This window comes from Cucurbita maxima, unplaced genomic scaffold (assembly GCF_002738345.1).
Source record: "Cucurbita maxima cultivar Rimu unplaced genomic scaffold, Cmax_1.0 Cma_Scf00011, whole genome shotgun sequence".
Lineage (NCBI taxonomy): Eukaryota > Viridiplantae > Streptophyta > Magnoliopsida > Cucurbitales > Cucurbitaceae > Cucurbita > Cucurbita maxima.
In genome coordinates, this window is record NW_019272027.1 from 3,793,627 (window position 1) to 3,820,785 (window position 27,159).

Here is a 27,159-nt window from a genome sequence, read left to right on the forward strand (position 1 = left end):
TTTTTTTTTTTTTTTTTTTTTTTTTTTTTTTTTTTTTTTTTTTTTTTTTTTTTTTTTTTTTTGTAAGTTTCTCTTTGTTTATGATGCAGTTGATGTTTAGTAGCCCGAAAGTATTAGTATGATGTATTATCTACTAAATGCAATAAAATGAAATCATTAGAAGTTGGTATTACTCAGTTGTATTATGGTTAATAGTTAATATTGATCAAATTTGTAGTTAAATTTTGTGACGGTGAAATGAAACTTCGGCCAAAATAACTGTGAGTAGCTACAATATTATAAGTTTCTAACTCTGGACCGAATTTGTAAGAAAAATGCGAATATATATCTTAAGATATTTATTATTTCTAATATAAATATTAATTATATATATTATTTGTAAATATTTATTGACTTTCTATTATATCTTATGTTAAATTGTAATTACATTTGCATTTAATTACGAATAAAAAAAGCTTATTTTTTGAATATATATATATATATTCGATAAGCAAATGTGAGAACCTCATCGTCCACCGTTGAATCCAAATGTCTGTCATTTCTCAACCATCCGATCAGAATCTGTCATTCCCCAGTTTATAAAGTTCGAGAAGCCACTCCAGCCATCCATTTCGCTGCCAACCAACGCAAACACCAATTCTCACAGAATCTCGAAGCAGGGCAACAATGCCGGCAATGGCTTCTCCATGGGGCAAACCAGGCGCTTGGGCGCTAGATTCCGAGGAGCACGAAGCTGAACTCCTCAAAGAAGAGCAGGAGCAGGAGCAGCAGCAGAAGAAGGCGGAGCTCAGCCTGGATTTTCCGTCCCTCAACGACGCCTTGGCCACCAAGCAGAAGAAGAAAGGGCAAACTCTCTCGTTGGCGGAGTTCACCGCCCATGGCGGTAGCGGCTCAAAATATTCTTCGCAGGGCCGCACTCATGAAGATGTATTGGTACTTCCTACCGGCCCTCGCGAACGCACGGCGGAGGAGCTCGACCGGAACAAGCTTGGTGGTGGATTTAGGAATTATGGCTCGAATGGTTCGTATGAGAGGAGTAACAGGTATTCGAATGGGGATGATTCGTCTAGCTCGAAGTGGGGCTCGTCTAGGGTCTCTGATGAAAATAGGAGGAATGATGGTGGATTTAATAGGGGGGATTCGAGTAAGGAATTTGTACCTTCTAGGGCTGACGAAGTCGATAATTGGGCTTCAACTAAGAAACCAATGGCTGGAAATGGATTTGAGAGGAGGGATAGAGGATTAGGGTTTTCGGATTCGCAATCGTCAAAAGCCGACGAATCTGAGAGTTGGGTTTCTAATAAGAGCAATGTTCCATCGGATGCAAGGAGATTTGGGGCTAACGGCGGATTTGACAGAGAGCGACGAGGAGGGTTCACGGCGAGCGGCGGTGGTGCTGATTCAGACACTTGGGGGAGGAAGAAAGATGAAGGTAATAATGGCGGCGGCGGTGGTGGTGCGGATTCAGATACTTGGGGGAGGAAGAAAGATGAAGGTAATTCTGGCGGCGGCGGTGGTGGTAGTCGGCCGAAGCTTAATCTTCAGCCACGTACGCTGCCGGTGAACGATGTAAAGTCGTCGGAGATATCAGGGACGACGGCGAGGTCCAAGAGTTCGAATCCATTTGGAGAGGCGAGGCCAAGGGAAGAGGTTCTGGCTGAGAAAGGACATGATTGGAAAAAACTTGACGAGGAATTAGAGATGAAGATTAAGGAACTGTCGATGGAGAAGACTGAAAAATCCAACGCCATTGGGAAAAAGAGCTTTGGGGATGGAACTGGTCATGCTGCTGAGGACAGAACAGAGAGGAGCTGGAGGAAGCCGGAGTCGCCCCCGGAGGAGTCACCGGAATCTCGTCCCGACAGGTCTGTTCAACCATTTCTAGCTTTGTAACATAGCTATAATCATATCAGCTAACTTTACAAAGTAACTTGACATTCACCCATTTCTGTTTTCTGGTATGATCTTAACTGATTTTTGCTTTACAGTGTGGAGGACAACGAAAATGGCGATGGCGAAGGGGACGGGGACGGGAACAAGAACGAAGCTTGATGAATGTAATACTGAGAGATTGAAAGACAGACATGGAAGTCAGTGAAAGTTTTGTTCTATGGACAACATTCTCTAATGTTGCTTTATAACTTTTCCAGGGAAACAATTTTGATGTGTTGTTGGTGGTAGTTCTTGAGTCAAGTTAGTCAGTTTACTGTAATGTTTTTAAGCCGAAGTACTACTGTGTTAACCTTATTGTTCTAATCTCAAGTCGTGTTTTGTCTACATTTATGATCCTATGTTGAGAATGAAGCATTCCATAAGGGTGTGGAAACATCTCCCTTATAGATGCGTTTTAGAACTATGAGGCTGATGGCAATAGATAACGGACTAAAACGGCGGCGAGGTTGGATTGTTACAAATGATATCAGAGCCACACACCGAGCAGTGTGCCAGCGAGGACGCTGGGCCTCCAAGAAGGGTGGATTGTGAGATTCCACATCGGTTGGAGAGTAGAACGAAACATGGGTGTGGAAACTTCTCTCTAACAGACGCGTTTTATAACCGTGAAGCTAATCATCTGCTAACGGTAGGTTCGTTTGAACCTTTGAGAACGGGATTTAGTCTTGTTTCGATTAAAACTTCGTATCAGAAAGGAATTTGCTGTGCCTACCTTTCTGTTTTCTTGTAGCTTATTGCAGCAAAGCAAAGGAAAGCATCTATGGAAGCTGGGCCAGTTCTTGATCTGTTCCTTCTTGAAATGGGTAAGTTCTACTCAACGCTTTATGAAATGTCTCTTTTTTTAAGTAATAGCATATTGAGATTCAACTCATCTATGACAATGTACGAACGAGACATGGCCCGAATGATATTTTCGATCTCACCAATGTAGCTGATTTCTGATAATATATCATATATCGCATGAGCATCGTTCGATTCAGTTCGAACGCTCTAATTGGGCACATATTCTTTAGGGCAACTTCGATATTAGCTTTGGCACAAAGGAGGTTTAGCTCCTTGTTGTTGTGTTGATCACTCTGCCTTCGTAACTAAAACTCTCGATTCATCTTTGACATCCACTGATATGTTATCCTCGTATTTTCCTTCTAAGACACTATAGAATGAACTATTTAGTTTTTTTTCCCTCACTGCAACCAATCTTCTCTCGATCTACTTCAATACATTTCATCTTCGACGAGCAATGAGTTTCTCTCTGGTCAATTCATAAGAATTATTTAACAACGGAAGAATCTCTAATTAAATGGAGAATAAAAGTATTTTTTTATCGTTAGCTAAACGGAGTTGGAGTCGAGGATGGGATGAGATGAGGATTGTATTCTCCATCACCGCTAGGAGGTGGTGAAGGGATCTCGACACACGTGGATATCTCTTATTTGGAAATCAATTTATGCACTTCACTCAACGCATTGACCAAGATTAGAAATGTCGACTTTCCAGGATCCAATCCTTTTCCTCTAGAAATCCAGACGGTCCCAATCTCCGTCCATACGCTCCTACCGCCGCCGCCGTCGTCGCCACTATCCAAAAATGAACATCGTCTTCTTCCTCTCGGCTTTCTTATTCTTCATCGGAGCCAACAGTTCTCAATTTCCGATCGACGAAGCAACCGTCGCCGAAATCCAACACGCCTTCTCCCAAAACAAGCTCACCTCCAGAGAACTTCTCGATCACTACCTCAACAAGATCGATTTTCTTAATCCAGTGCTTAAAAGCGTTCTCGAAGTGAATCCTGATGCGAGAGCTCAAGCGGAAGCCGCCGATCGAGAGAGGGAGCTCGCTGGAGGAAAAGCCCTTGGCGAACTCCATGGAATTCCAGTGCTGCTCAAGGATTCTATTGGAACCAAGGATCGGCTCAATACCACGGCCGGTTCCTTCGCATTGCTTGGTTCGGTGGTGCCTCGAGATGCGAAGGTGGTCCATCGCCTGAGGAACGCCGGTGCGGTGATTTTGGGGAAAACTTCGCTCACTGAGTGGTATGGGTCTCGGTCTATGAAGATTCCCCATGGTTGGTGTGCTCGCGGCGGTCAAGCCCTGGTTTGTAACTGAATGTTTTAGTTTTATTTTCCAGTCCCTATTTTCTTTTAAATAATAAAAAAAAAAAAATACAAATTTTAAAAATATTTTAAATTTATGTTTATTTAAATTTATTATTTGTAATAAAATTTCTCAAATTTATATCTAACAAATTTAATTTTATATCTAAGCTTATTAAATATTTTAGGCATAAGTTTAAAAGATCATAAATTAAATTTATAATTTAATTATTAAATAAAGAAACATATAATTACATTGGGTAATTATTTATTTTTTTAATAAAAAAAAGCATACACGTCTAAAATTTTAAGTTAAAAATATAAAAATTAATAAAATTAATAGATTTTTGAAAAATAAGAATAAATTCAAATCACCTTAGCTTGTTTTATAATTATTTGGTTTTTTATTTTGAAAATTATTTTTGTTTTTTTTTTTTTACCATTTTCCACTAAGAATTTCATGTTTATTAAGAAAATATTTAAATTTTTAGTTATTTCAAAAAAAAAAAAAAAAAAATTAGGATAATATGTATGAAACGATGCTAATTTCATAATTTTCAATGACAAATTTGATCAAACATACAGAACCCATATGGGAAAGGAGGGGATCCCTGCGGTTCAAGCAGTGGCTCAGCCATATCAGTGGCCGCCAACATGGCGGCGGTGTCGTTAGGAACCGAGACAGATGGCTCAATTTTGTGTCCGGCCGATTACAACTCTGTCGTCGGCATCAAACCCACCGTCGGTCTCACGAGCCGTGCCGGCGTTATCCCCATCTCTCCCCGGCAAGACACAATCGGGTATAAAAACTTAGATTAAACTGAATCTCTTCTGTACTTTTTCTTTCAGTGTTCTTCTTGCTTATAAAAGATGAAGTCGATCCTAGGTTATTGATTGGAATGTTGAAGGAAAGACTACGTCCACTAATTTAGGGAATGATCATGAGTTTATAATTAAAGAATACTCTCGAGCTTATGCCTAAAGTAGACAATATCATACAATTGTAGAGGGTCGTGAATGGTGATTCCTAAGAAATCAAAAACAATTATGAAATTGAGCTTAAACTGTTAGTTTTCCAAACACAGTATGAGTTGCACAGTGTCTTACATAGGGGGAGGGGGGGATTGACAGGCCCATATGCAGGACAGTTTCTGATGCTGTTTATGTTCTTGATGCTATTGTTGGGTTTGATCCAATGGACTCTGAGGCAACCAAGGTTGGATCTCAATTCATTCCGTCTGGTGGATATAAGCAATTTCTGAAGAGAGATGGGCTTACAGGAAAACGATTGGGCATTGTTAGGCATCCCTTTTCTGATTTGTATGCCAATGAATCCACGGCCATTCAATCCTTTGAGCATCATGTCAAGCTGCTAAGGTATAACTTCATTGTTAACTCTTTTTTCTCCTTTGGCCCACAGATGATTTCATTTCTTACTTTTGAGAAATCTAAAGAGGGTTCTTACAATGAGCTTTTTGAACAGCATTAGTGCATTTTTTTAGTTCTTGAAGTCCATTTCTTAATAAACGGTGAGATCCCACGTCGGTTTGGGAAGATAACGAAACATTATTTATAAAGGTGTGGAAACCTTTCTCTAACAGGGTGGATTGTGAGTTCCCACTTCGGTTGAGGAGGAGAACGAAACATTGTTTATAAGGGGGTGGAAACCTTTCCCTAGCAGGGTGGATTGTGAGTTCCCACATCGGTTGAGGAAGAGAACGAAACATTCTTTACAAGGGTGTGGAAACCTCTCCCCAGTAGACGCGTTTTAAAAACCTTTAGGGGATGCTCGAAAGGGAAAACCCAAAGAAGACAATATCTGCTAGCGGTGATTTTGGGCGGTTACATAAACTAAAACCATTTTTGGAACTTTTATAAAAGGAACGATTTAGTCTCTAAACATTAAGTTTTGTTGTGTGACGTTTTAGTCTTATTTAAGGTTTGGATGCCACTTGAACTGTAGTTAGTGAAATATTGATTTTGTACTAGTTGCTGAGTTTGGCTCTTTCCTAAAATTGAAGGAAAAGTGGAGCAACCATTGTAGACAACCTTCAAATATCAAATGTAGCTGCAATTCTGAATCCTTATGAAAGTGGTGAATTAGTTGCAATGATAGCTGAGTTCAAGCTCACCATAAACGATTACCTCAAGAACCTGATCCAAAGTCCAGTTCGGTCTCTAGCTGACATTATTGCCTTCAACAACAACCATCCTGAACTGGTAAGACCCGTCTCGTAATAATCGTTACATGTGAGTTCACAAAATTGCATGTCTCCTAATAATCACTAGATGGGATCTTTGTCATAGTCCAAGCTCACCGTTAGCCGGTATTGCCCTCTTTGGTCCTTTTTTGGGTTTTCTCTCAAAGTTTTTAAAACGCGTCTATTAAGGAGAGGTTTCCACACCCTTATAAAGAATACTTCGTTCCCCTCTCCAACCAATGTGAGATCTCACAATCCACCCCCCTCGGTGCTCAGCGTCCTCACTGGCACTTGTTTCCTTCTTCATTCGATGTGGGATCTCACAATCCACCTCCCTTCGAGACTCAGTGTCCTCGTTGGCACACTGTTCGGTGTCTAGCTTTGATACCCTTTGTAATAGCCAAAGTCCATAGCTAGCAGATATTGTCCGTTTCGATCCCTTACGTATCGCTGTTAGCCTCACAATTTTAGGAGAGATTTTTACACTCTTATAATAAATACTTCGTCCCCTCTCCAACCGACGTGAGATCTCACAATCTTTGTGGGGTTGGCCGAAAGGTCTCGTGGGATAAAATAAGAGATTGATATTGCTTTTTTGCATTGCAGGAAAACATGAAAGAGTATGGCCAAGATGCCTTTCTTTTATCCGAGCAAACCGAGGGGATCGGAGAGGCAGAGAAGGCAGCGATTAGTATGATGGAAAACTTATCAAGACATGGATTTGAGGAAATGATGAAGACCTATAATCTGGATGCAATGGTAACATTAGGGACTGGAGCCGAAACTGTTCTAGCTATTGGGGGATATCCTGCCATCTCTGTCCCTGCTGGATATGAAGGAAACGGAGAGCCGTTTGGCATCCTCTTTTCGGGTCTTAAGGGGACCGAACCGAAGCTGATCGAGATCGCTTATGCATACGAACAAGCCACCATGGTACGAAGGCCTCCTCCTCTTCTTTCTGACTTGTCAAGTTTGTGAATGTTATGTATGACATGTTTGCAACTAGAAGATTTAGTGTAACTGCTGGAAAATGTGACTTCGGGTCAAATAAGTTATTTTCTTGAAGCAATGTTCTATGTTCCTGCCTTAGTGAAAATGTGGAGATAATTTCGACCCGAGTCATTAGTGAGATACCACTCTGAAAAAGCTAGTATTCTAACATTGTGTTAGGATCTACAGGCCAAGAGACAGTCTCAAGTAGATAGTTACTATGGGACGTAAGTCGCTCAAAAGGTAATAGAGGCATGCAAAGGTTCCTTCGAGCTAGACAGAGATTGGTCAAAGGCAAAGGGCCACTCTCTTTGCCTTATGCATCAATCCTCCCACCTATATTTCTTTTCATGGGTGTATAACTTGGTTAGTAGTGCATTGAGCTTTTAACCTGATGGTCGTAGGTTCTATCTGAACTTGGCGTATCCGTCTTGCAAGTGTAGGGTAACCCAGGTCGAATCTACTTCTCGATGTGCTTGCACAAAGGGCTCAAACCCCACCCAGAGGGATCCTAAGATCAAATTTTCGAAACATTAAGTGAATCAACCATCAAAGAATAATTTCATGACAAAAAAGAAAATTTTTAAAACTCCAAAAATCCGAATCCTCATTCAAATTACAAGTCCACATTGTGAAGATAAAAATTTTGCAATCTTAACTTAACCAAATATCGTATTTTTTTACTTAGGACTTTCTTCTCCTCTAAATGCTATATCAAACTCAATTTGGTGGCGTTAGAACGACAGGTGAGACTTCTGTTTTGGAATAGGTGTCGTGGTTGGGATATGACGAGATCGGTCTTTAAGATGTGGTTACATTTATAATTTGACTTTAACCATAATTAATACGGCCTTTAAATAAAATATATATATATATATATATATATAATTTGACTAATTGAATTATTCTCCCGCATTATTATGATTAAGATTAATAAATTCATTTGCACGTTAGTCATCTTAATTTGCACGTTCTTTTCATTTTTTTTAGTACAAATTTAGGATTAAAATTTTTGAAAAACTTCCATATATTTTCATTGAATAATTTTTTATTTATTGCATACTTAATTTGAAAATTTTATTGTATACGTAATTTGTGGTAGAAATTTGAGAAAAATGATGCATTAAATTTCATAAGTACATTAATTTTCACTTCAGAATTCCTCCTATAAACAATAATAAATAAATAAATAAATAAATAAATAAATAAATAGTTGATTGAAATTAGGCGCGTGGCGGTTCATGCCCCAAAGGATGAGCTTTGGAGCTTGCGTTATCAGTTTAGGGGCGGTTTGTTTTTTGCTGAGGTCGAGGCATTTACTTCTGTTTCGTTCGTTCATCTGCGTATTATAACATCCAATCCAATTGATTCATCTTCGTCTTCATCCTCAGGTAATCTCTGTACTGTGCGACGCGACTGCTTCAGTTTTGGTGCTGTGTTGAATTCCGATGGCGTTACCGGTCGTAGACACCGAGTACCTCAAGGAGATCGAAAAGGCTCGCCGTGACCTCCGTGCTCTCATTGCCAACCGGAACTGCGCGCCGATCATGCTTCGTTTGGCGTATTCTCTCTCAACATTGACTTTGATTGATTCTTTGCAAGTATAGGAATAAATGATGTATTTCTCGGATTGTTATTTGTGTCGTTTCGTTTTTCTCTCGGGTTCGGTTGATTGAATGAGGGAGGCGGACAGTTGCTTTTAGGACAGCGTGATATGGACGAAATAGGAATTCTCCGATTTCGATGGTTTTTTTTGTCTGTTGAGCGATGGTTTACTTTCTCTCTGAATTTGTTTGAGTGATTTCTGACAAACAACTGTAGCTAATTTTCGACGTTTCTAAGACTGTAGCGTGTTTTGTAGTTGGCACGACGCTGGTACGTATGATGTGAGTACGAAAACTGGTGGGCCTAATGGATCGATTAGGAATCAGGAGGAGTATTCTCATGGTTCTAATAATGGTCTGAAAAAGGCTATTGATTTTTGTGGTACGCTTTCTGATTCCTTCAGTGTTTTATTCTTTGAGTCGACGACCGTGTATACTGAAAGTTAATTAAATCAGTTATCTGAATAAGGTTCGAAGTATCTTCACTAATGTTAGCTTAGAAAGTGGAGCTGTATCACATTTTTTTTTTTATTTTTTATTTACCGAGAATATCCACTAAATATTGCAAATTAACACGCTTGACTTACACTTCGAGCATAGGAATTATTTTGTGTTTTCTAATCCTAGTTTAGGATCACTTAGGAGATTCTAGTCTCTTGTATCTGCTAATGAGCGTGATAACTGTTTTTTTTTTCTCTATTTGAATGTTTTTCTTTTCCATTTTCCCCTTTATAACAGAGGAAGTGAAATCTAAACATCCGAAGATTACTTATGCAGACTTATACCAGGTAACTGAGACTATTACGGTCGTGTAGATATGCATTTTACGTGGAATAGATTCCGCAAAGGAACTATGTGTTTTTAATGTAAATATGAGAAATATAATGTGATTGATAATTGATTTATTAATGGAACTTAGATGAATTTCTTTACCTTCTAAAGTTGACTTGTGATCATGGGCTTGCTACTTATAGAACCGAAGATTGTATTGCATGGATGTTGGTGTTACTACCATGGTCAAGCGCTTGTACTTGACTTGTGTTAAGCATTTCAACATCTCTCGCCGTTAATCTTTTCCAACTGAAGTTTGAAGTAGAATTGAAATTTTATTAGCATAGTAGGTTCGTAATATAATTTCTAAAGCTCTTTATAGTGCCAGACAAAGATGCGTGCATCTTCCAAATTCATATGCTATACATACCTTTGTTTTTTAGCAAACAAGTTTATACATGCTTCTTCATAACTCCTAGATTAAAGCTTAATGAAAGTGTCCATTGTGATAGGAAAACTTTATTTACCAGAGTCGTGAAGGAAATTTTTAGAACTAGAAGTCCTGTACTGTAATTAGAAGTAGTGATTTTTTTTTTTTTTTGGCAATGATAAATTAATGTGATAAAAACTGCATCTAGAGTTGATGAGAAACTGACCAGAATTGCGGTTCACATTAACTCCCCACCTCACCAGTAAGTCGGGGGAAAAGAAAAAAATCCATGTCCCAAATTTGAGTGAATTTTTCATATATTTGTTCCTACTGCCTCAGTGAGCCAAAGGTGGCACCAGTCATGGGTACTGAAGTACAAAGTGATGAGTGTAAATGTTAGGAAAAGGCAGATATAAGAGTTTCAGATATTCTTTTTTACTAAAGTACAAAGTGATGAGTGTAAATGTTAGGAGCAGGCAGATGTAAGAGTTTCAGATATTCATTTTTACTAGATCATAGTATCAATACTTGTTCCAATCTTACACATTCACCATGGCAGACTCAAATATTGTCATGCATCTACTATGACAAGAACAATGAGATTTTCGAGTATACACTACTCACTAATGCTGTAAAGTTTCTTACAGTCCCCCAAAATCTGATAGTGTTAAATATACTCAATTCAGCTAGCTGGTGTAGTTGCCGTTGAGGTCACTGGAGGCCCCACTATTGACTTTGTTTCTGGTAGAAAGGTACAGTAATTTGTTTGTTTCTTGTAGCATCTGATGGTTACATCATCTACTGTGGTAGCGCCTGAATCATTTGTCCTCAGGATTCAAGAATTTCTCCCAGGGAAGGCCGACTTCCTGATGCAAAAAAAGGTATAATAATTCTTTAATATTGTATGTAGCTTCGTGCAATCCTGCAAATTGAATGATATATATATGCCTTCTTTGCATCCAGCTATGTACTGTGAATGAATAATATGATGGTTCAGTTTGTAGATGAGTAGTTTAACGTGATCATTATATTTTGTAATCATTTGTCAAGGAGAAAGAGAAGGAAGAACTGCAAATTTTTTTTGTATTATTATTAGTTGCAATTTGCTGTAAAATTTTTACTCATGTTGTAATAAAGTAAGCTGAAGTTTGGACAACTTACAGGTTCTAATTGGAATTGTAAGGTGTCAGTGCCAGTCTTGAGTGTGATTTAACCATGTTGATAATAGAGTTCATTCCACTATAATAGGAAAAGCATGTGCAGACTCCGAATGCTTCTACTCCTTTGGTTCTATGAATCCCGACGGGCTCTTTTATGCAATAAGAAATCTGCATAGGAGTGAAAAAGACCCATACAGATAGATAGTAAATCAATTCTTTTCCCCTCGGAGCCAAGATCTTCCTTTCTTCCTCATAGAAAAGGTCTAACCTTCTTCTTTCATCGAAGAAAATAGTTCTTTTTGTCGAAGATAGGAGGATGATATAATATCTTAATTCATTCTCTTATAATAACAGCTTTACAGGTTGAGGTGGGGTAATCTGCACCAAAGCCATGATTGTTCGATATTGTAGTCATAATATCATCTTTCTAGTAGTAGACTAGTGTTCAAACAATTAGTCTTTGCCTCATACATTTTTGTATACACTGAAGTATACAGAAGGAAAGGGAGCAAGTGTCAAAGAGAAGTCAGCTCTCTACATGATATTTCATATTTGGACTATGCTTTTTGATATAATATTTTGTGAAATTGATCTGTATTTTTCTGGAAGCTTCGTAATTTTCCTAGGGTTTAATGATAATGATTCATTTTGTGCATTCTTGCTTAATTTTCTTTAGGAAATTGTTACTTATAGAAGTTGATATTATAAATGTTAGCTTTTTTCGAATTTTGATGATAGGTGCACCACATCTGCGTGACATTTTTTATAGAATGGGCCTGTCTGACAAGGATATTGTTGCATTGTCTGGGGGTCACACATTGGTAATTTATTCACACATAATTCTTTCATGGCTTTATTGTTCCAATAGTTGAATCATAAGTTGTGAACTCTTATGTTACAGGGAAGAGCACATCCGGAGAGATCTGGTTTTGATGGACCTTGGACAGAGGATCCTCTGAAGTTTGATAACTCTTATTTTGTGTAGGACTCGAGCAGTATCTCAAACTAATCATTTTATATCATCTTAATAAACAATGCATTGCGTATGCCGTTATTTCTGATTGTTGTCAATTTGATGTTGATAGGGAACTGTTGAAAGGAGAATCAGAAGGACTATTAAAACTTCCTACTGATAAGGCTTTACTTGAAGATCCTGAGTTCCGTCCGTACGTCGAATTGTATGCAAAAGTAAGGCCGTCTTTTATAAGTTATGGATAAGTGGGAAAATTTACCATTTTGCTACCATAAGAGGAAACTGAAAGATCGTACTGTAACGGTTAACTCAATCTTAATATAAAGAATCCGCTTGGTCTAGACTATAGGAGTTCGTTGAAGTGGCTCAAATAGAGAAACTAGTTGAGGGACTTACTTTTGTAGTCTTAAACTGTAAATAAGTAATTTTTCCGAGGGAGGGAGAATTTGACAACTAGTCGCATTCCCATATAGTACATTTTGAGGCGATTCAGGTCTGGCAGGCCTGGACGTGATTTCGCTGAACGGTCATACAAAATCAAGGGGAGAAGTTGACAACTAGTCACACTCCTCTATAGTGCATTTTGGGGTAATTTAGACTAAGGCCTAGACATGATTTTGCCAAATCGTCATACAAACGGGAAATACAATAGTAAAGCAATACAACATGGAATAACATAAAGGGTTCGACGTGGCATGGGCATGTGCCACGGGCAATACGCGCTAGACGAGCATGATTGTGCATTTTGGTTGTTTTTAATTTATTTTTTTTAGTAACTCATCACTGAAAACAGTAGCTTGGTTCTTTGGAATTGATGAGTACGATTATGGTACATTGTAGTTGCGTTACGACATGATGATTGATTTTATAGAAGTGATCCAACAATTTAATGATATTTCAGATCAAATTGATACGAAATGGAAATTAAGGATTCATTTGAAATTATGCCATGGTTTAAGGACTAAAAATATGTTTTAGCTGTTCTCTTATTCAGCTACCACATATATATGAGTACTTTTTTATTCCATTCTGGTCCACAGGATGAAGATGCATTCTTCAAAGATTATGCTGAATCACACAAGAAACTCTCAGAGCTAGGCTTCACTCCAGGTTCCGCTAGGGCAATTGCGAACGACAGCACTGTATTAGCACAAGGTGCCGTCGGAGTTGCGGTTGCAGCTGCTGTGGTAATTCTGAGCTATTTCTATGAAATTCGCAAAAATTTGAAGTAATTAGCAAGGTCAACTTGTCGTCTATATAGCAATATTGAGTTCATTTCTAGACCTGAAAAATTGTGCACTTGAGATCTAATACATACCAGTAAAACAATCTAGACATCATACTGATTCTATGTATTAGCTTCATAAACAAAATCACTCAACAAGATTATTATTATACCATGAAAATTTACGACTTGCTTTATATGTTTAATTCCTTGTTGCCTCATTCAGAGCAGTGTTCCTCGTACCTGATGATTCAGTTAAGAAGGTAATCTCTAATTTGTTGTATATTGAAGCTTCAGTTGACTTTACATTATCTTTCATTTGGGATAAATTAGCTATTGTGAAGTCAATTTTTAGGGAGATTTTGGTATATTATTGATCCTTGAATCTGATCAGATCTCTTCCAGTAGATGGAATTGACCAAATTTTGTTAGAAAAAAATGGTAGCAGAGGCTTTTAGGAACACGTGAAGTTCTAGAAATAGAGACATTTTAACTTTAGACCCTCTTTCTTTTGGTATTTTCAAGGAGCTGCCTTTTGTTGAATGGGCAATCCCTCTCTTCTTTATTTATTTTCCCATCTTCAAACCCACCCCCACGCCTATTTCTTTTCAAGTCCTTCATAATCATTTTACTTTTTTGTTTTTGAAATCTATATTTTTATAATTTCTTTTTCATGGTTTTTTAATAAAAAAAAAATTATAGGAAAAAAAAGATCCCAACTAGGTTTCAGTGAGATTCTAGAAGACTGACCCTTGGGAGTAAATGTAGGCAAGTGTTGTGTTTTGTGAATCGGAATCTATGTTCTTTTGTGTAAGCTTTTTGAACACTCCCCCACCAAACCCAGGAATAGAGAGCCAATAGCCATCCCATTTGGAATATTTTGAAATTTAGACTACCACTGTTACGTCAATTCATTTACCAAACCAAGCCCACAAGAAAGTGAGAAACAATGGACAAAAATATCCCTCACCTAAAATCAAGAGACTCCTTCCTATAGTAAAGGAATATGAAATCAAATCAAGAAGGGATGTGTGTCGAAACACCTAAAGCTCGTCAATCTGAATGAAAACATGTTAATTGAAACATACGCTAAACATTTAGAATTTTTTCACACCTAAAATATCTTAGAATCATAGCTTTGAACTTATATATGCCAATCTTCTTCACAAAATTTTAAGGGCTTTTTGGACTCGTTTCCTACATTTTTTACCCTTATTGAGCTGGTTTTGACGTTATCAGGAGCAATCGGGGTGAGTGCAACCACTGTTTTACCATTCGAAGTCTAATTAAGTTAAAATAGAGGATTATTTGAGACCTTTAGGTGGATTAAGCCCTTCTACGTATCCTAACTCAATGCCATGGACCCATATAGATTGACTTGTGTTTCAAAGTAAGTTTTTGACGTTATCAGGAGCAATCGAGGTGAGTGCAACACTGTTTCACCCTTTGAAGTGTAATTAAGTTAAAATAGAGAATTGTTTGAGACCTTTAGGTAGATTAAGTCCTTCCACATGTTTTAACTCGATGCCATGGACCCATATAGGTTGACCTATGTTTCAAGGATAGTTTTGAGCTAGTGTCAAAAATAAGATAGCAACTTCGGCTTAGGCCAATCAAATAAGTGACTTTACTGTTGGCTTGGTTGCGATGAATTGTGTGATGTATGATGATGTGTGTCTCGTGGCCCTTGCATGTGTCATAATTGTGACTGTTATGCTATGTTATAGTATGTTATGCCATGTTGTACTATGTTAAACTATATTGTGTTATGTCATGTTTATGAGCTATGCTATAATGTGATTATGTCATGTTATAGAATCATATTTAGGATATTGATAATTTATGATTAGAGATGTCCATGTAACTCGCGTTGATGGGGTGGGAGTTCTCCATTTAGACGGAGAATGGAGGAGAAAGTGGAAAGAGATTTCTCCCCATTATATAAATAGGATCATAGAAGAAGATTGTATTTTCGTTCTTGTTTTTGTTCTCGCCCAACTCTTGGCCCCCTTGGCTTAGCTTAATATAAATATACATACTAAATATATTTTTCAAATAGAGATTTTCTAAATTCCAATCCCAAGCTTCATTGGGTTTTATATCTTCCAATGGGTTTAATGTTTTTTGGGTTGTTTTGTTTTGGCTGTGCATTCATCGTCATTGTTGATTCAACTATTAAATTGTTAATAAAAAAACTCACTATTTTTTTTGGTGCTATTTTTCTTAGATTTAAAAATGATATCAAATTTTGTTATTATTTTTTGTTTGATCAACGAATAATAATTTACAAAAATGTGATTCTAACTCCAATTTCTAATAATAGAAATAAATTAACACTAATTTAATTAATTAGAGGAATGAATTAACACTAATTTAGTTTGAATTGAAAAATAAAAAGTATACATTAATTTTTTTTTTTTTTTAAATGACTATTTTTCCTAAGAACAATAAACCCACAAATTTCTTGTGGGGTGGGGGTGCGTGTGGGGACATCCCACCCTGCATTATGGGCATCTCTATATAGGATATGCATAAATATTCACACACCATGCCATGTAAATTATGTATGAAAGGTATGAAAAGAATTGCGAGTGCTTGTTCCATATGCTCGTTATGTTGTGTGAGTGGAGGTCATAAACTTATGCTATGATTTTAAATTATGAAGACCTTATGCATTTATGTGTCGTGTGCATCGGGATACTTCCTCATCATGTTTAGTACAGATGTGGACCTTACTATATTTATGTTTGCTATGACATCATGGGTATCCTTTCCCTCTATGGTGTTCAACGGTGCATAGGAGCATTAGTGTAAGTCAGGCCTAGGGGTATGTATACGAGCTCGCTTAGTGGGTCCATGTGTGCGTGTACGAGCCGTGAGTGGGGAAGTACCACACATCCAACTCTGACAGGACTGGAAAGCGGAGCCCATGACCATACAATGATGTTCTATAAAAGGATGGGTCCCACCGCGTGCTACTTTTATTATTCAAGTAAAAGTAAGGCACCCCTACACGGCTGACGATGTTGATGTGACAGTCATGGAAGCAAAGTTTTTAGTACCATTCGTTATTTTCCTTTTGTTGTTTGTAGGTAGTAGGGTGTATGTTTGTTACATTTGAACTTATATTAATGTTTTTGGTGTGTTGTTAACAATGTTATTTTAAAGGAATGTTTAAGTCCATGATATTATTTTGTAATGTTTTAAGGATTCTTCCATACATATTAGTCATGTCATGCATGTAGTGGCGTTCAAGAGGTACGAACAGGCCAACATGGCAACGTCAACTCGAGGAGCAAGGTACTTTAAGGATTTCAAGAGGTACGAACCTCGTATCTTTGACGGGACCTCGAAAGATCCGACAGTTGCAGAAATGTGGATGTTGTCGATGGAGAACATTTTTCGGTTGATGAACTGCCCTGATGATCGGAAAGTGTTGTTTGCATCTTTCATGTTGCAGGGCGATGCAGAGTTATGGTGGGAATTCACTCGGAAGATCCTTAGCCCCAATGGAGGAGTGATCACATGGCTAGAATTTAGAGAAGCTTTCTGAGCAAAGTACAGCTCAGACGAGGCCCAACTCCGAAAACAACAGGAATTCACCCAGTTGACACAGAGTGGACGCGCCGTCACTACCTATGCAAGAGAGTTCATTAAATTGAAGCGCTTTGCTTTGGAGTTGGTTGATACATAACTAAAGTTGGCTCAGAGATTCATCCTAGGCTTAGACCAAAGTATCCGTGGCATGGTTAAGGCCATAAACCCTACCACATATGCTGCTGCTCTGAGGGCAGCTAAGGCTATGGATGGGAACAGAGGCGAAGAACTCCGAGAACCGCCAACACCGATAGCTGTAGGGGGACAAAAGCGACAATATAACTAGATCGACCCACATTGTCAGTTGCCAATGCACCCACAACAACAAACTGATGGATACCGCAGGGACCCAGGGCGTGGTCAACAGTTAGACCAATAGGGGGTCAGGGGAGACGAGAGGCCTACATGCGACGAGTGCGGCAAGAGGCACTGAGGATGGTGCCTGGCTCGGACTAGAGCATACTTTACGTGCGGCCAAGAGGGTCACATTGCCATGAATGGTCTAGAGAGACACATTGAGAATCCTTCTGACCAGCTAAGAGGTCCAGGCAATGCAAGGAGGACCGTGTAGACCAACTCCAAGCGAGAGCTTATGCTTCCACCATCAAGAAGGACACTAAAAACGCCGATTAGTGGTGTCAGGTACCCTATCCATTCTTGTGCACCTTACCTAACATTGTTTGATTTAAGATCTACTCATTCTTTCATATTTGTATCGCATGTATTATCTGTTCGAATTAAGTTAGTTTAGGTTCGAATTAGAACCATTATCGCATGTATTGTCTGTGAGTATCCCAGCAGGGTAAGTTTCATTGCTAAGGATAGAGTGAAGGGTAGGCAAGTGTGAATTGTAGACCTGAGTGATTTTGATGTAATATTCGGAATGATTTTGATGTAATATTCGGAATGATTTTGATGTAATACTTGGGATGGATTAAATCTTTTAACATATACTAACTCGATGTCGTGGAGCCAAATAGGTTGACTTGTGTTTCAAAGATAGATTCGAGCTAGTGTCAAGAATAAGATAGTAACTATGGTTTAGGTCAACCACGTAAATGACCCTGTTGGCTTGGTTAGTATGTCGTATGAATGATGACACGTGTCTCGTGACCCTTACACGTATCATAATTATGACTGTTATCTTATGACATGTTTATAAGCTAATGCTATAATGTAGAATCATGTTTATGATTTGATAATTTATGATGCATAAACTTCCACACCATGTCATGTAAATTATATAAAAAATTGCATATGCATATCCCATAGGCTCGTTGGATTATGTATGAGTGGATGTTTGACTAGATGCATACCTTACGATATTTATGTTTGTCATGATATCATGCGGGCACTTTCCCTCTATGGTGTCCGACGGTGTGAGCGTGTTAGCCCGACGAGCCAGGCCTAGGGGTATACGATCCTGCCTGATGGGCCCATGTGCAAGCGCATGGGCCGTGTGGGGAAGCACCACACATCCAACCTTGCTCGGGTTGGAAAGTGGAGCCTAAGGCCATTCTATGATGTTTTATAAAAGGATAGGTCCTACCATGTTTGTTTGTGTACGCATTTTTCGACCTGAACAGTGGGGTTTCGTATTGAGTATTTCTTAAAATACTCAACTCATGTAGTACTCTTATTCTTCAGGTAAAGACAAGACACATTAGCATGATGTCTGTTGCTGCAATGACACGTTGCTGCAATGACCATAGAAGTGAAGTTAGGAAAATAACATTCATTATTTTTCTTGAGTAGTATGTAGATAGTTCATGATGTCTGTTTGTTACATTAGAACGAGATTTTTTTTTGCAATTAAGTCCACAAGTTTCTCATGAGAATAGACAAGATGTACTCAAACAGAGGTTGTATGAGCACTCCCCAAAATCATATCTACACTTGTCAAATCTAAAATGCTTTATAATGTACTATATGAGATGTGACTAGTTGTTATACGCTATCAAAGCCATAGTGTGAGATCCCACATCGGTTGAATAGGGAATGAACTATTTCTTATAAAGGTGTAGAAATCTCTCCCTAAAAGACGTGTAATGTGGAAGCTCTAAAAGGAAAGCATAAAGAAAACATTATTTGGATGAGTACTGAGTTCTGCAGCATAACTCTAAAAGACACGGTTTAAAACTATGAGACTGATGATCAAACGTAACGGACCAAAATAGACAACAATATCAACTAACGATTGAATTGGACGTGATTGTTTATTTGTGTACTATTGTATAACATTGATTTCTTGAATCAATTTTCAAACATTTTCTATTTCTAAAACCTTTTCTCAAGAACGGATCAGAGGTTTGAGCACACATTACCCATGCCAACAACAACCCCAACAACAACCAAAGTTTCAATTAGCTCACTTGACTTACTCAAAAGTGAGAGTAAGTGCAACATGATCACATTGTGAGTCTCGATAGGGTGTGATTGTGACACTCATCTACCTCTCACCTCTAAAACAACCCACTTTCCATATCCATTACAACACTCAACACACCCTCCTCCCATGTTCTATAAAACAACCCACTTTCCATATCCATTACAACACTCAACACACCCTCCTCCCATGTTCTAAGAACAATTCCCATCTTTCCATGTTCTTCCACTTTCAAAAACAACCCAACAAAGAGCAACAAAATTTTCCATTGTTTACAAACTTTTTGAAGGTTGGTTTTGGAGAAGAAAGGGTTTTTGTTTAGAGTTTGGTGTGGAATCATAATAAAGTTTGTAAAAATGGTAACTTTTTCATTGATTGAGTTGTTAGTTTAGAGCATAAGAAAGGACACAAAAAGGACACACAATAGTGGGTTGGTGATATATTGTGACTCTTCCCTTTCTAGAAATTCAATCTTTTCTTATTTTCTTTATAAAGTTTTTTAAATCTATACGAACCCGTCGAATTCTTATTAGACAAATTCATGAATCTTATATTTTAATGACATATGCTCAAAATACGGATCAGGATTCAACACTTGATGGTCCCGACATTCCCACATATCAACACGAATTCTTTTACCTTCTATGAAAATTTTCAGGAGGGTCACCTAACTAAAATTGCTCCAAATAAAGCACGTTTAATCATAAAGTTCATATGATTGAGTCACCGAAAAAGATTAGTCATCTTATCCTCTTGATCGAATGTGGCCAACTCTTCTAGAAACCCTTTCTCTTTTTCAATCTTTTTGTTTCTCTGGGTTCGTATGATAGCATACCTAAAGAATAAAGAACTCAGATCTTCCTATGTTTTGCACAAAAGAAAAGAAATTAATAACAAATCTCCCTTTCCACACACCTTTTGGAAAAAAAATTCAAAATTTTACCATATGGGTTTTGAACTTTCAGCTTTGAACATTCAAGAAGAAAAAGATGGAAAACTTTGTGGTAATCTATGGTTGGTTCTCGACCATGATTTTCCTATTTGAACGTACAACTAACCTAAATTTTTAATGTTTTTTCGATCTCTTCGACTATTAGTTTAATCGTTGTATCTTTAAAACGTTTATTTTGATTCTCGTACTTTTAAAAACGGACCAATTTAGTCATGTTGGGAGAATTAGACAATGAAAACTTTTGAAAACAAAATCATAAAATTATAAGATTGAAATAAATGAGATGAAAATAAAAAAAGGAAGAGACCAACCTAATCTTTTCTTAAATGCACCATGACTCATGAATGTTTTGAAAAGTACTAGAACTAAAATGAACAAAAAGTGAAGGTATAGAAAGACCGAAATGAACCAAAGTCTTTTACATTTATTTATCATGTTCTTGTTTGTTTGTGCGAGAACCCACTTTGATTGGAGAGAAAAACAAAATATTCATTATAAGAGTGTAAAAATCTCTCCCGAGACGCGTAATCGTGAAGTTAATAGCGATATGTAGCGGGCAAAACAAACAACATCTACTAACGGTGGCATTGAGATGTTACAAATGGTATCAGAGTCATACACCGGGCAAAGTAGACAATATCTACTAGCGGTGGCATTGGGCTTTTACAAATGGTATCAGAGTTAGACACCGGGCAAGACGGACAATATCTACTAGCGGTGACATTGGGCTGTTACAAATGGTATCAGAGTCAGACACTGGGCAAGATGGACAATATCTACTAGCAGTGACATTGGGCTGTTACAAATGGTATCAGAGTCAGACACTGGGCAATGCGAACAATATCTACTAGCGGAGGCATTGGGCTGTTACAAATGGTATCAGAGTCAGACACGGGGCAATGCGAACAATATCTACTAGCGGAGGCATTGGGCTGTTACAAATGGTATCAGAGTCAGACATCAGGTAGTGTACCAGCAAGGACGTTGCCTCCCAAGGAGGGTGGATTGTGAGAACCCACATCGGTTGACAACTATACGTAACAGACCAAAATAAACAATATTTACTAACAGTATTCTCGAGCGGTTCATACAAATGTTGGTAGTTTCATAGAACAAAGAGAGGAGAGAGAACAAAAAAAGATGTACCTCTCTCTCCCACTTTATACCTACCTAAGTTTACCCATAATTTAATTAATCTAAGTCCATGATTAATGCTAATTTTGAATCAAAAAGCAAAATTAAAAGAAGGGTCCCACTACCCACTCCCCTCCATCTAACCTATCTTACCAACTCAACTCAACTCACCATCTCATCTAGAACCTCATATCTTCTCTCTCTCTCTCTCTAACCCTAAAATGAGTCAAAATCATATTAAAAGGCATCATACCCCATGTCCTCACAAGGCCCTCCATCTTAAAAATCAATCAACATTTCTAAACATTTTCATTTTACAACTTCCATGGGAAGGTCTCCTTGTTGTGAGAAGGCTCATACAAACAAAGGGGCTTGGACTAAGGAGGAAGACGACCGTCTTATTGCTTATATTAAAGCTCACGGCGAGGGTTGTTGGCGCTCCCTTCCTAGGGCCGCCGGCCTCCTCCGCTGTGGCAAGAGTTGTCGTCTCAGATGGATCAATTACCTTCGTCCAGATCTTAAACGGGGAAATTTCACTGAAGATGAAGATGAAGTCATCATCAAACTCCATAGTCTCCTCGGGAACAGGTAGGTTTCTGTTACATGTTACGTATTTCTATAATAGTATGATTGGGATCTAAACTTTGCACGAAGTTTAAAATTTGAACTTGACCCATCAATAATTATGACTCAAAGTTGTTAAAAATATGCAAAAGGAAGCATTTTGATTATTGATTAACGAGTACTTTTTTGTTTTTTCCCACTTAGATGGTCGTTGATAGCTGGAAGATTACCTGGAAGAACGGATAACGAGATCAAGAACTATTGGAACACTCACATAAAGCGAAAGCTCTTAAGTCAAGGAATTGACCCAACGACACATCGGGCAATCGTCGACCCATCATCTCCGGCAACCACCATATCCTTTGCTTCCAATTCCGCCGTGGAAGATCAGGAGGATAGAAAGAAACCAGTTATCAATTCTTCTCCGACAGAGAAACAACATCTTTTAGATTTGAACCTCGACCTCAAGATCAGCCCGCCGTACCCGGTGGCTGCCGGGGCGGCGATGAAGAATGAAGGGAGAAATAGTGTTTGCTTTTCTTGCAGTTTGGGGTTTGAGAACAGTAAAGATTGCAGGTGTGGAAATGGTAAAAATAATATTATTGCTTCAAGTGATAATAGTAAAGGGTTTGATTTTTTGGGATTGAAAAGCTGTGTATTGGATTGTAGAACTTTGGAGATTAAATGACCTTACAAATTGAAAACTGATATTTTTTCTAATTAAAATAATATTATATGTTAATTCTAATAATTTTATCATTCTAAGAAGGTCGGTCGAGAACCCTATTTGCACGTACGAATTTTTCACTGAGGATTCTCAACCTGATCCCGATAACAATAAATGAAAAGTTTTGAGACCGAAATGGAAATAGATGGGGTGGAAGCTTTTTCTGTTCACGTCCCACCCGTCCCACCCGTCCCACCGTCCTACCCTGTAGGCATCTCAAGGTGAAGTTAGCTCGAGAAAATAAACAAAATTAAAATGGAAGAACTAACAACTCTCCAATTTATTATATGTTTCAACCAACCTCTTAAATTAAATTAAATTAGATTAGGTATGTAGCTCCAATACCCTCCAACCAAAAATTCATTTCCAAAATTAATTGCAAATTACTTTCTATATATATATATATATATATATATGTATATATGTGTGTGATGTATATACATCCAATTATGCATGCATGCATTTCATGGCTTAGGTATTCTTAGTTGACTTTGAGATTATGAATAAATGCATGAACTTTCCCTTTGTTTCTAATTGCAAGTTGGTGCAATTTTCAAAACTTAAAATCAATTTATAATTTTTACCGACAAATATATCGTTCTGATCTGTTCTATATCGTTCTATATCGTGTTTTTCTGTTTATTATGTAAAATAATTCATATAAATTTCAGTTTTTGATATATTTTTATTGATATATCGAATAAATTAAATTTTTTCATATATTCAAGTATATTTTTTATTATTTTAAGACGAATGGTTCGACTTTCAATGGATCTCTTATAAAATTGGGAATCTTTGGCAAGATTTTCGTTTTGGTAAAAAGTGCATTACTTTTCTTTTCTTTTTTTTCCCTCTTTTTGTCATTTTTCTTTGTTCATTCGAAATTAGGTAGAAAATATTAAACGTGAGATCTCATATTAGCTCGAGAGATGAATGAAATATTTTTTTATAAGAGTGTGGAAACTTCACTCTAACAGACGTATTTTAAAATTGTGAGGTTGACGGCAATACATAACAGGTCAAAACGGATAATATCAGAACGTTGGGCCCTCTAGAGGGTGGATTGTGAGATCCCCTTCAGTTGTATGAAAACATCTCCCTAACAGACGCGTTTTAAAATCATGAGGCTAACGACAATACATAACCGACAAAAACAAACAATATCAGGACATTGGGCCTCCAAGGGGTAGATGGACAGTGAGATTGACAACAATAAGTAATGGACCAAAACAAACAATATCGGGACGTTGAGTTCTTAATGGAAGTAGACTGTGAGATCCCACCACTGAAGACGGGAACGAAATAATTTTTTATAAGATTGTGGAAAGTTCTGCCTAATATACATGTTTTTACTATTTAGATTGATGGATGTCCGTTACCTTATTTTAAAATTTAGTTCACCGGGCTAAAAGGTAATATAAATTATAGAAAAAGGAAAGGGGTATTTCGGGAAATTCGTAATGAAGAGGTCACCGTCCAAAGTAGCAATTCGGTACCAACCTTCGGGTGTGGTTGGTGGAAACCGCCGTCCTACTTAAAAAACGGCTGCCTCCCCACGGCGGTTTTGGCGGTGGCAGTCTACAAAATGTCATTTTCACCCCCACAGAATTAAATATTTATTCTATTTTTCCTTTATTTTTCCACCTTTTGGGACTTATCCATTCCAAGTCTTGAATTTCTTCATTTCTTAATTTCACACATTTTTTTTTCTTTTTTCTTAATTTTACATATTTAGTAATTTTAAATAATTTTTTAAAACATAAAACATAATTTCCATACTTATCGAACACCTTGAAATCAATACACATGAACACGCAATGGATAGAAATTAATTAATTATAAGCGGTTCGTTTACTCTTATTTGTAAGATCTCTATCCATCTGGTATTAAATTTGTCAGACATGTCCCATAAATCTTCGAGCTTCATTATCGCTCATGACTGATATGTAAAGTCTAATCTATTTATTAATGTACCGCTTGGCTATCTAGAAACTTGACTAACAGTGTTTAGTTGCTGCCCGTTCAACTCTTGACTTTCGTGTTCTATAGTTGCTACCCATTTATTAGCTCGATCGAGAATAACCAAGTGAACTTGCTTACCATCCAAATCAAACAAATTTTTTACATTAAGAGCTATAACGACGTACTTATTATTATATATGCATAATAAACTTCTAAATTTTGAAATACAGATTAAAAATGTGTAATTTAATCGAGATATTTATTATCCCAAAGGAAAAAAAAAATGAAAATAATAAATTAATAGAGAAAATAGTGATATGAAGAGTGAATTAATTAAATGTGAGAAATTGAAAAAGTAAATGGGTAGTTGAACCTTTTTGCATTATTGTATTTATAAAAATAAAAATAAATAAATAACACGTGGGAGAATAAAAAATATAATTAAATGTATTGAACAAAAACAAATGGAAGAAATATTATTTTTTAAATTATTTAATTATTATAAAAAATAATAATATTAATAATAATAAAGTTTTTGGAAATTGTTTCCCTCTTTTTTTTTACTTTGAGGTTGTGTCCAATTTTTGTATATATTTTTTTTTTTTTCATATTGGTTCGTTACGCATCATCGTCAGTCTCACGATTTTAAAACGAGTTTGTTAAGGACAGGTTTTATCACCTTTATAAGAAATGTTTCGTTCCCCTCTCCAATCGATGTGAGATCTCACAGTCTCTTAGGGCCAGCATCCTCACTAACACACTGCTCGATGTCTAACTTTGATACCATTTGTAACAGCTCAAACTTATCTCTTGTAGGTATTGTCCACTTTGACCCGTTACATATCGTCATCAGTCTCATGGTTTTTAAAACGCGTCTGTTAGAAAGAAGTTTCCACATCTTTATAAGCAATGCTTCGTTCTCCTCTCTAACCAATGTGAGATCTCACATTATCTATACGAGCATGTGTCATTGTTTTTTTTGGTGGCTCAATCATAAGAACTCAAAGAATTTAGCACAATTAGCTTGGAATGATTTTATGTTAAGTACTCTCTAAGGACTTGTGTTAGTTTGTGATGGATAGTTTTCACTGTTAGAAATAATTCAAGAAAAGTAGATAACACGATCATGTCACATAGTGAATGTCTAAGCCATAAGGTGTCAAATATGTATTCTAAACTCTAAACAAACCTATCTCGATGTGGTCGAGCATGATCACCTAAAGACATGATTATATTTTATATGGTTTTACTAATCAAACTAGAAATTACGAAGAAACTAAGCATACCACTATATATATATATATATATTTTGTGACCAACTTGAAATGCAATCATGACTTTGAAAACAATATCGAAGATTCGTATGGCACATTGTTTGAAAAAGAAAAAAATAAAAATAAAAGTCATCAATACGACCAACCACCATTAATAATTTAAGGTTGTGACAGGAAGTAGGTAGACGGAGTTAATAATTCACGAATTTATATATTTTAATACTTATATATATGTGCGAGTTATCAGTTAATATATATAAGATTCACGTAAATTATTTATGAAGTAAGAAAGAAAAATATATTAAAGTATATGATTTTGAGAAAACGAAAGTTACTACCCATACCAACAAAGATACTGCCTGGTTTGACACGTATAAGGTGACCTTTTAGGAATGAACTCATGTTGGTATGTGGAAATAGTACATAGATATGGTTCAGTTTGACCCGTTATATATCACTATCAGCCTCGTAGTTAATGCGTTTGGAGATGTTTTTACACCCTTATAAAAAATGTTTCGTTCTCCTCTTCAACCGATGTAAGATTGAGAGTCGTAATTGATTTTGTTATATCATCTATATTATTAATTTTTAAAGTGGGCTTTTTTTTTTATGGCTTTTGTCCATATAGACGAAGAGGGCCAAGAGGCCCAAAACTTAGAAATCTTCGAGGAAAGATTGAACCTTCTTTTAGCTCGTAGTGTATCAGTTCTTCGACATCGTGCAATGTTTTCGTTCTCTCGAGTTTGGTTTAAGTGAATAATCCAAATTGATATAAAGACGTTAAGATATACGTTTGAGAGGTTCACATAACTCGACCGCGTCTTATATCGAGAATTTTGGCGTGTCGTATCTCTCTCTCGAACTCGTTTATCATTGGTCATTTCATTTAAAACGACGAAGATTAGCGGTAACAATAGATGATAAGTTAATAATTCGATGGGTATTATTCGAATTTTGTTTTAATTCCATATTTTGATATAAATTTATCAGGAATAATACATATTTTTTTGTATTTTATTTCTAGCGGACAAATGTTGATAATGTAATAAATTGAAAGGACGTATGTAAACTAAATACATTCAAATATGTTAGGTTGGATTAGGTTCTTGAGTTGAAAAAATTTAGGACCCGAACCAACTCAATCTGTAAACGCTCCTATTGAA

At 37.0% G+C, this 27,159-nt stretch overlaps 4 protein-coding genes across 6 annotated transcripts; all 4 read left to right on the forward strand.

Moving 5' to 3' along the window:
* The first annotated feature begins 596 nt into the window (after positions 1-596).
* On the forward strand, positions 597-2,277 carry LOC111486238 (eukaryotic translation initiation factor 4B3-like). Its single transcript, XM_023133280.1, has 2 exons — positions 597-1,865; positions 1,989-2,277. The coding sequence occupies exons 1-2, from the start codon at positions 667-669 to the stop codon at positions 2,050-2,052; spliced, it is 1,263 nt and encodes a 420-aa protein (XP_022989048.1). The 5' UTR covers positions 597-666; the 3' UTR covers positions 2,053-2,277.
* Positions 2,278-2,667: 390 nt separating this feature from the next.
* On the forward strand, positions 2,668-7,304 carry LOC111486234 (putative amidase C869.01). Of its 2 annotated transcripts, XM_023133278.1 has the most exons (6): positions 2,668-2,756; positions 3,451-4,047; positions 4,632-4,846; positions 5,178-5,423; positions 6,068-6,266; positions 6,854-7,304. In XM_023133278.1, exons 2-6 carry the CDS (start codon positions 3,541-3,543, stop codon positions 7,223-7,225), a joined length of 1,539 nt encoding a protein of 512 aa, XP_022989046.1. In that variant the 5' UTR covers positions 2,668-2,756; positions 3,451-3,540; the 3' UTR covers positions 7,226-7,304. The 2 variants fall into 2 exon arrangements, with proteins under 2 accessions (XP_022989046.1, XP_022989045.1); XM_023133277.1 differs by lacking the exon at positions 2,668-2,756 and having other exon boundaries at positions 2,805-4,047.
* A 1,185-nt stretch (positions 7,305-8,489) lies between these two features.
* LOC111486242 (L-ascorbate peroxidase 3-like) lies at positions 8,490-13,606 on the forward strand. Of its 2 annotated transcripts, XM_023133290.1 has the most exons (10): positions 8,490-8,543; positions 8,629-8,798; positions 9,099-9,223; positions 9,580-9,629; positions 10,729-10,794; positions 10,875-10,923; positions 11,941-12,023; positions 12,104-12,183; positions 12,288-12,390; positions 13,216-13,606. In XM_023133290.1, the coding sequence occupies exons 2-10, from the start codon at positions 8,686-8,688 to the stop codon at positions 13,405-13,407; spliced, it is 861 nt and encodes a 286-aa protein (XP_022989058.1). In that variant the 5' UTR covers positions 8,490-8,543; positions 8,629-8,685; the 3' UTR covers positions 13,408-13,606. The 2 variants fall into 2 exon arrangements, with proteins under 2 accessions (XP_022989058.1, XP_022989057.1); XM_023133289.1 differs by having other exon boundaries at positions 8,521-8,798.
* Positions 13,607-21,745: 8,139 nt separating this feature from the next.
* LOC111486248 (myb-related protein 308-like) lies at positions 21,746-22,741 on the forward strand. The gene is made up of 2 exons (XM_023133295.1): positions 21,746-22,057; positions 22,238-22,741. The coding sequence occupies exons 1-2, from the start codon at positions 21,795-21,797 to the stop codon at positions 22,719-22,721; spliced, it is 747 nt and encodes a 248-aa protein (XP_022989063.1). The 5' UTR covers positions 21,746-21,794; the 3' UTR covers positions 22,722-22,741.
* The last annotated feature ends 4,418 nt before the right edge of the window (positions 22,742-27,159 follow it).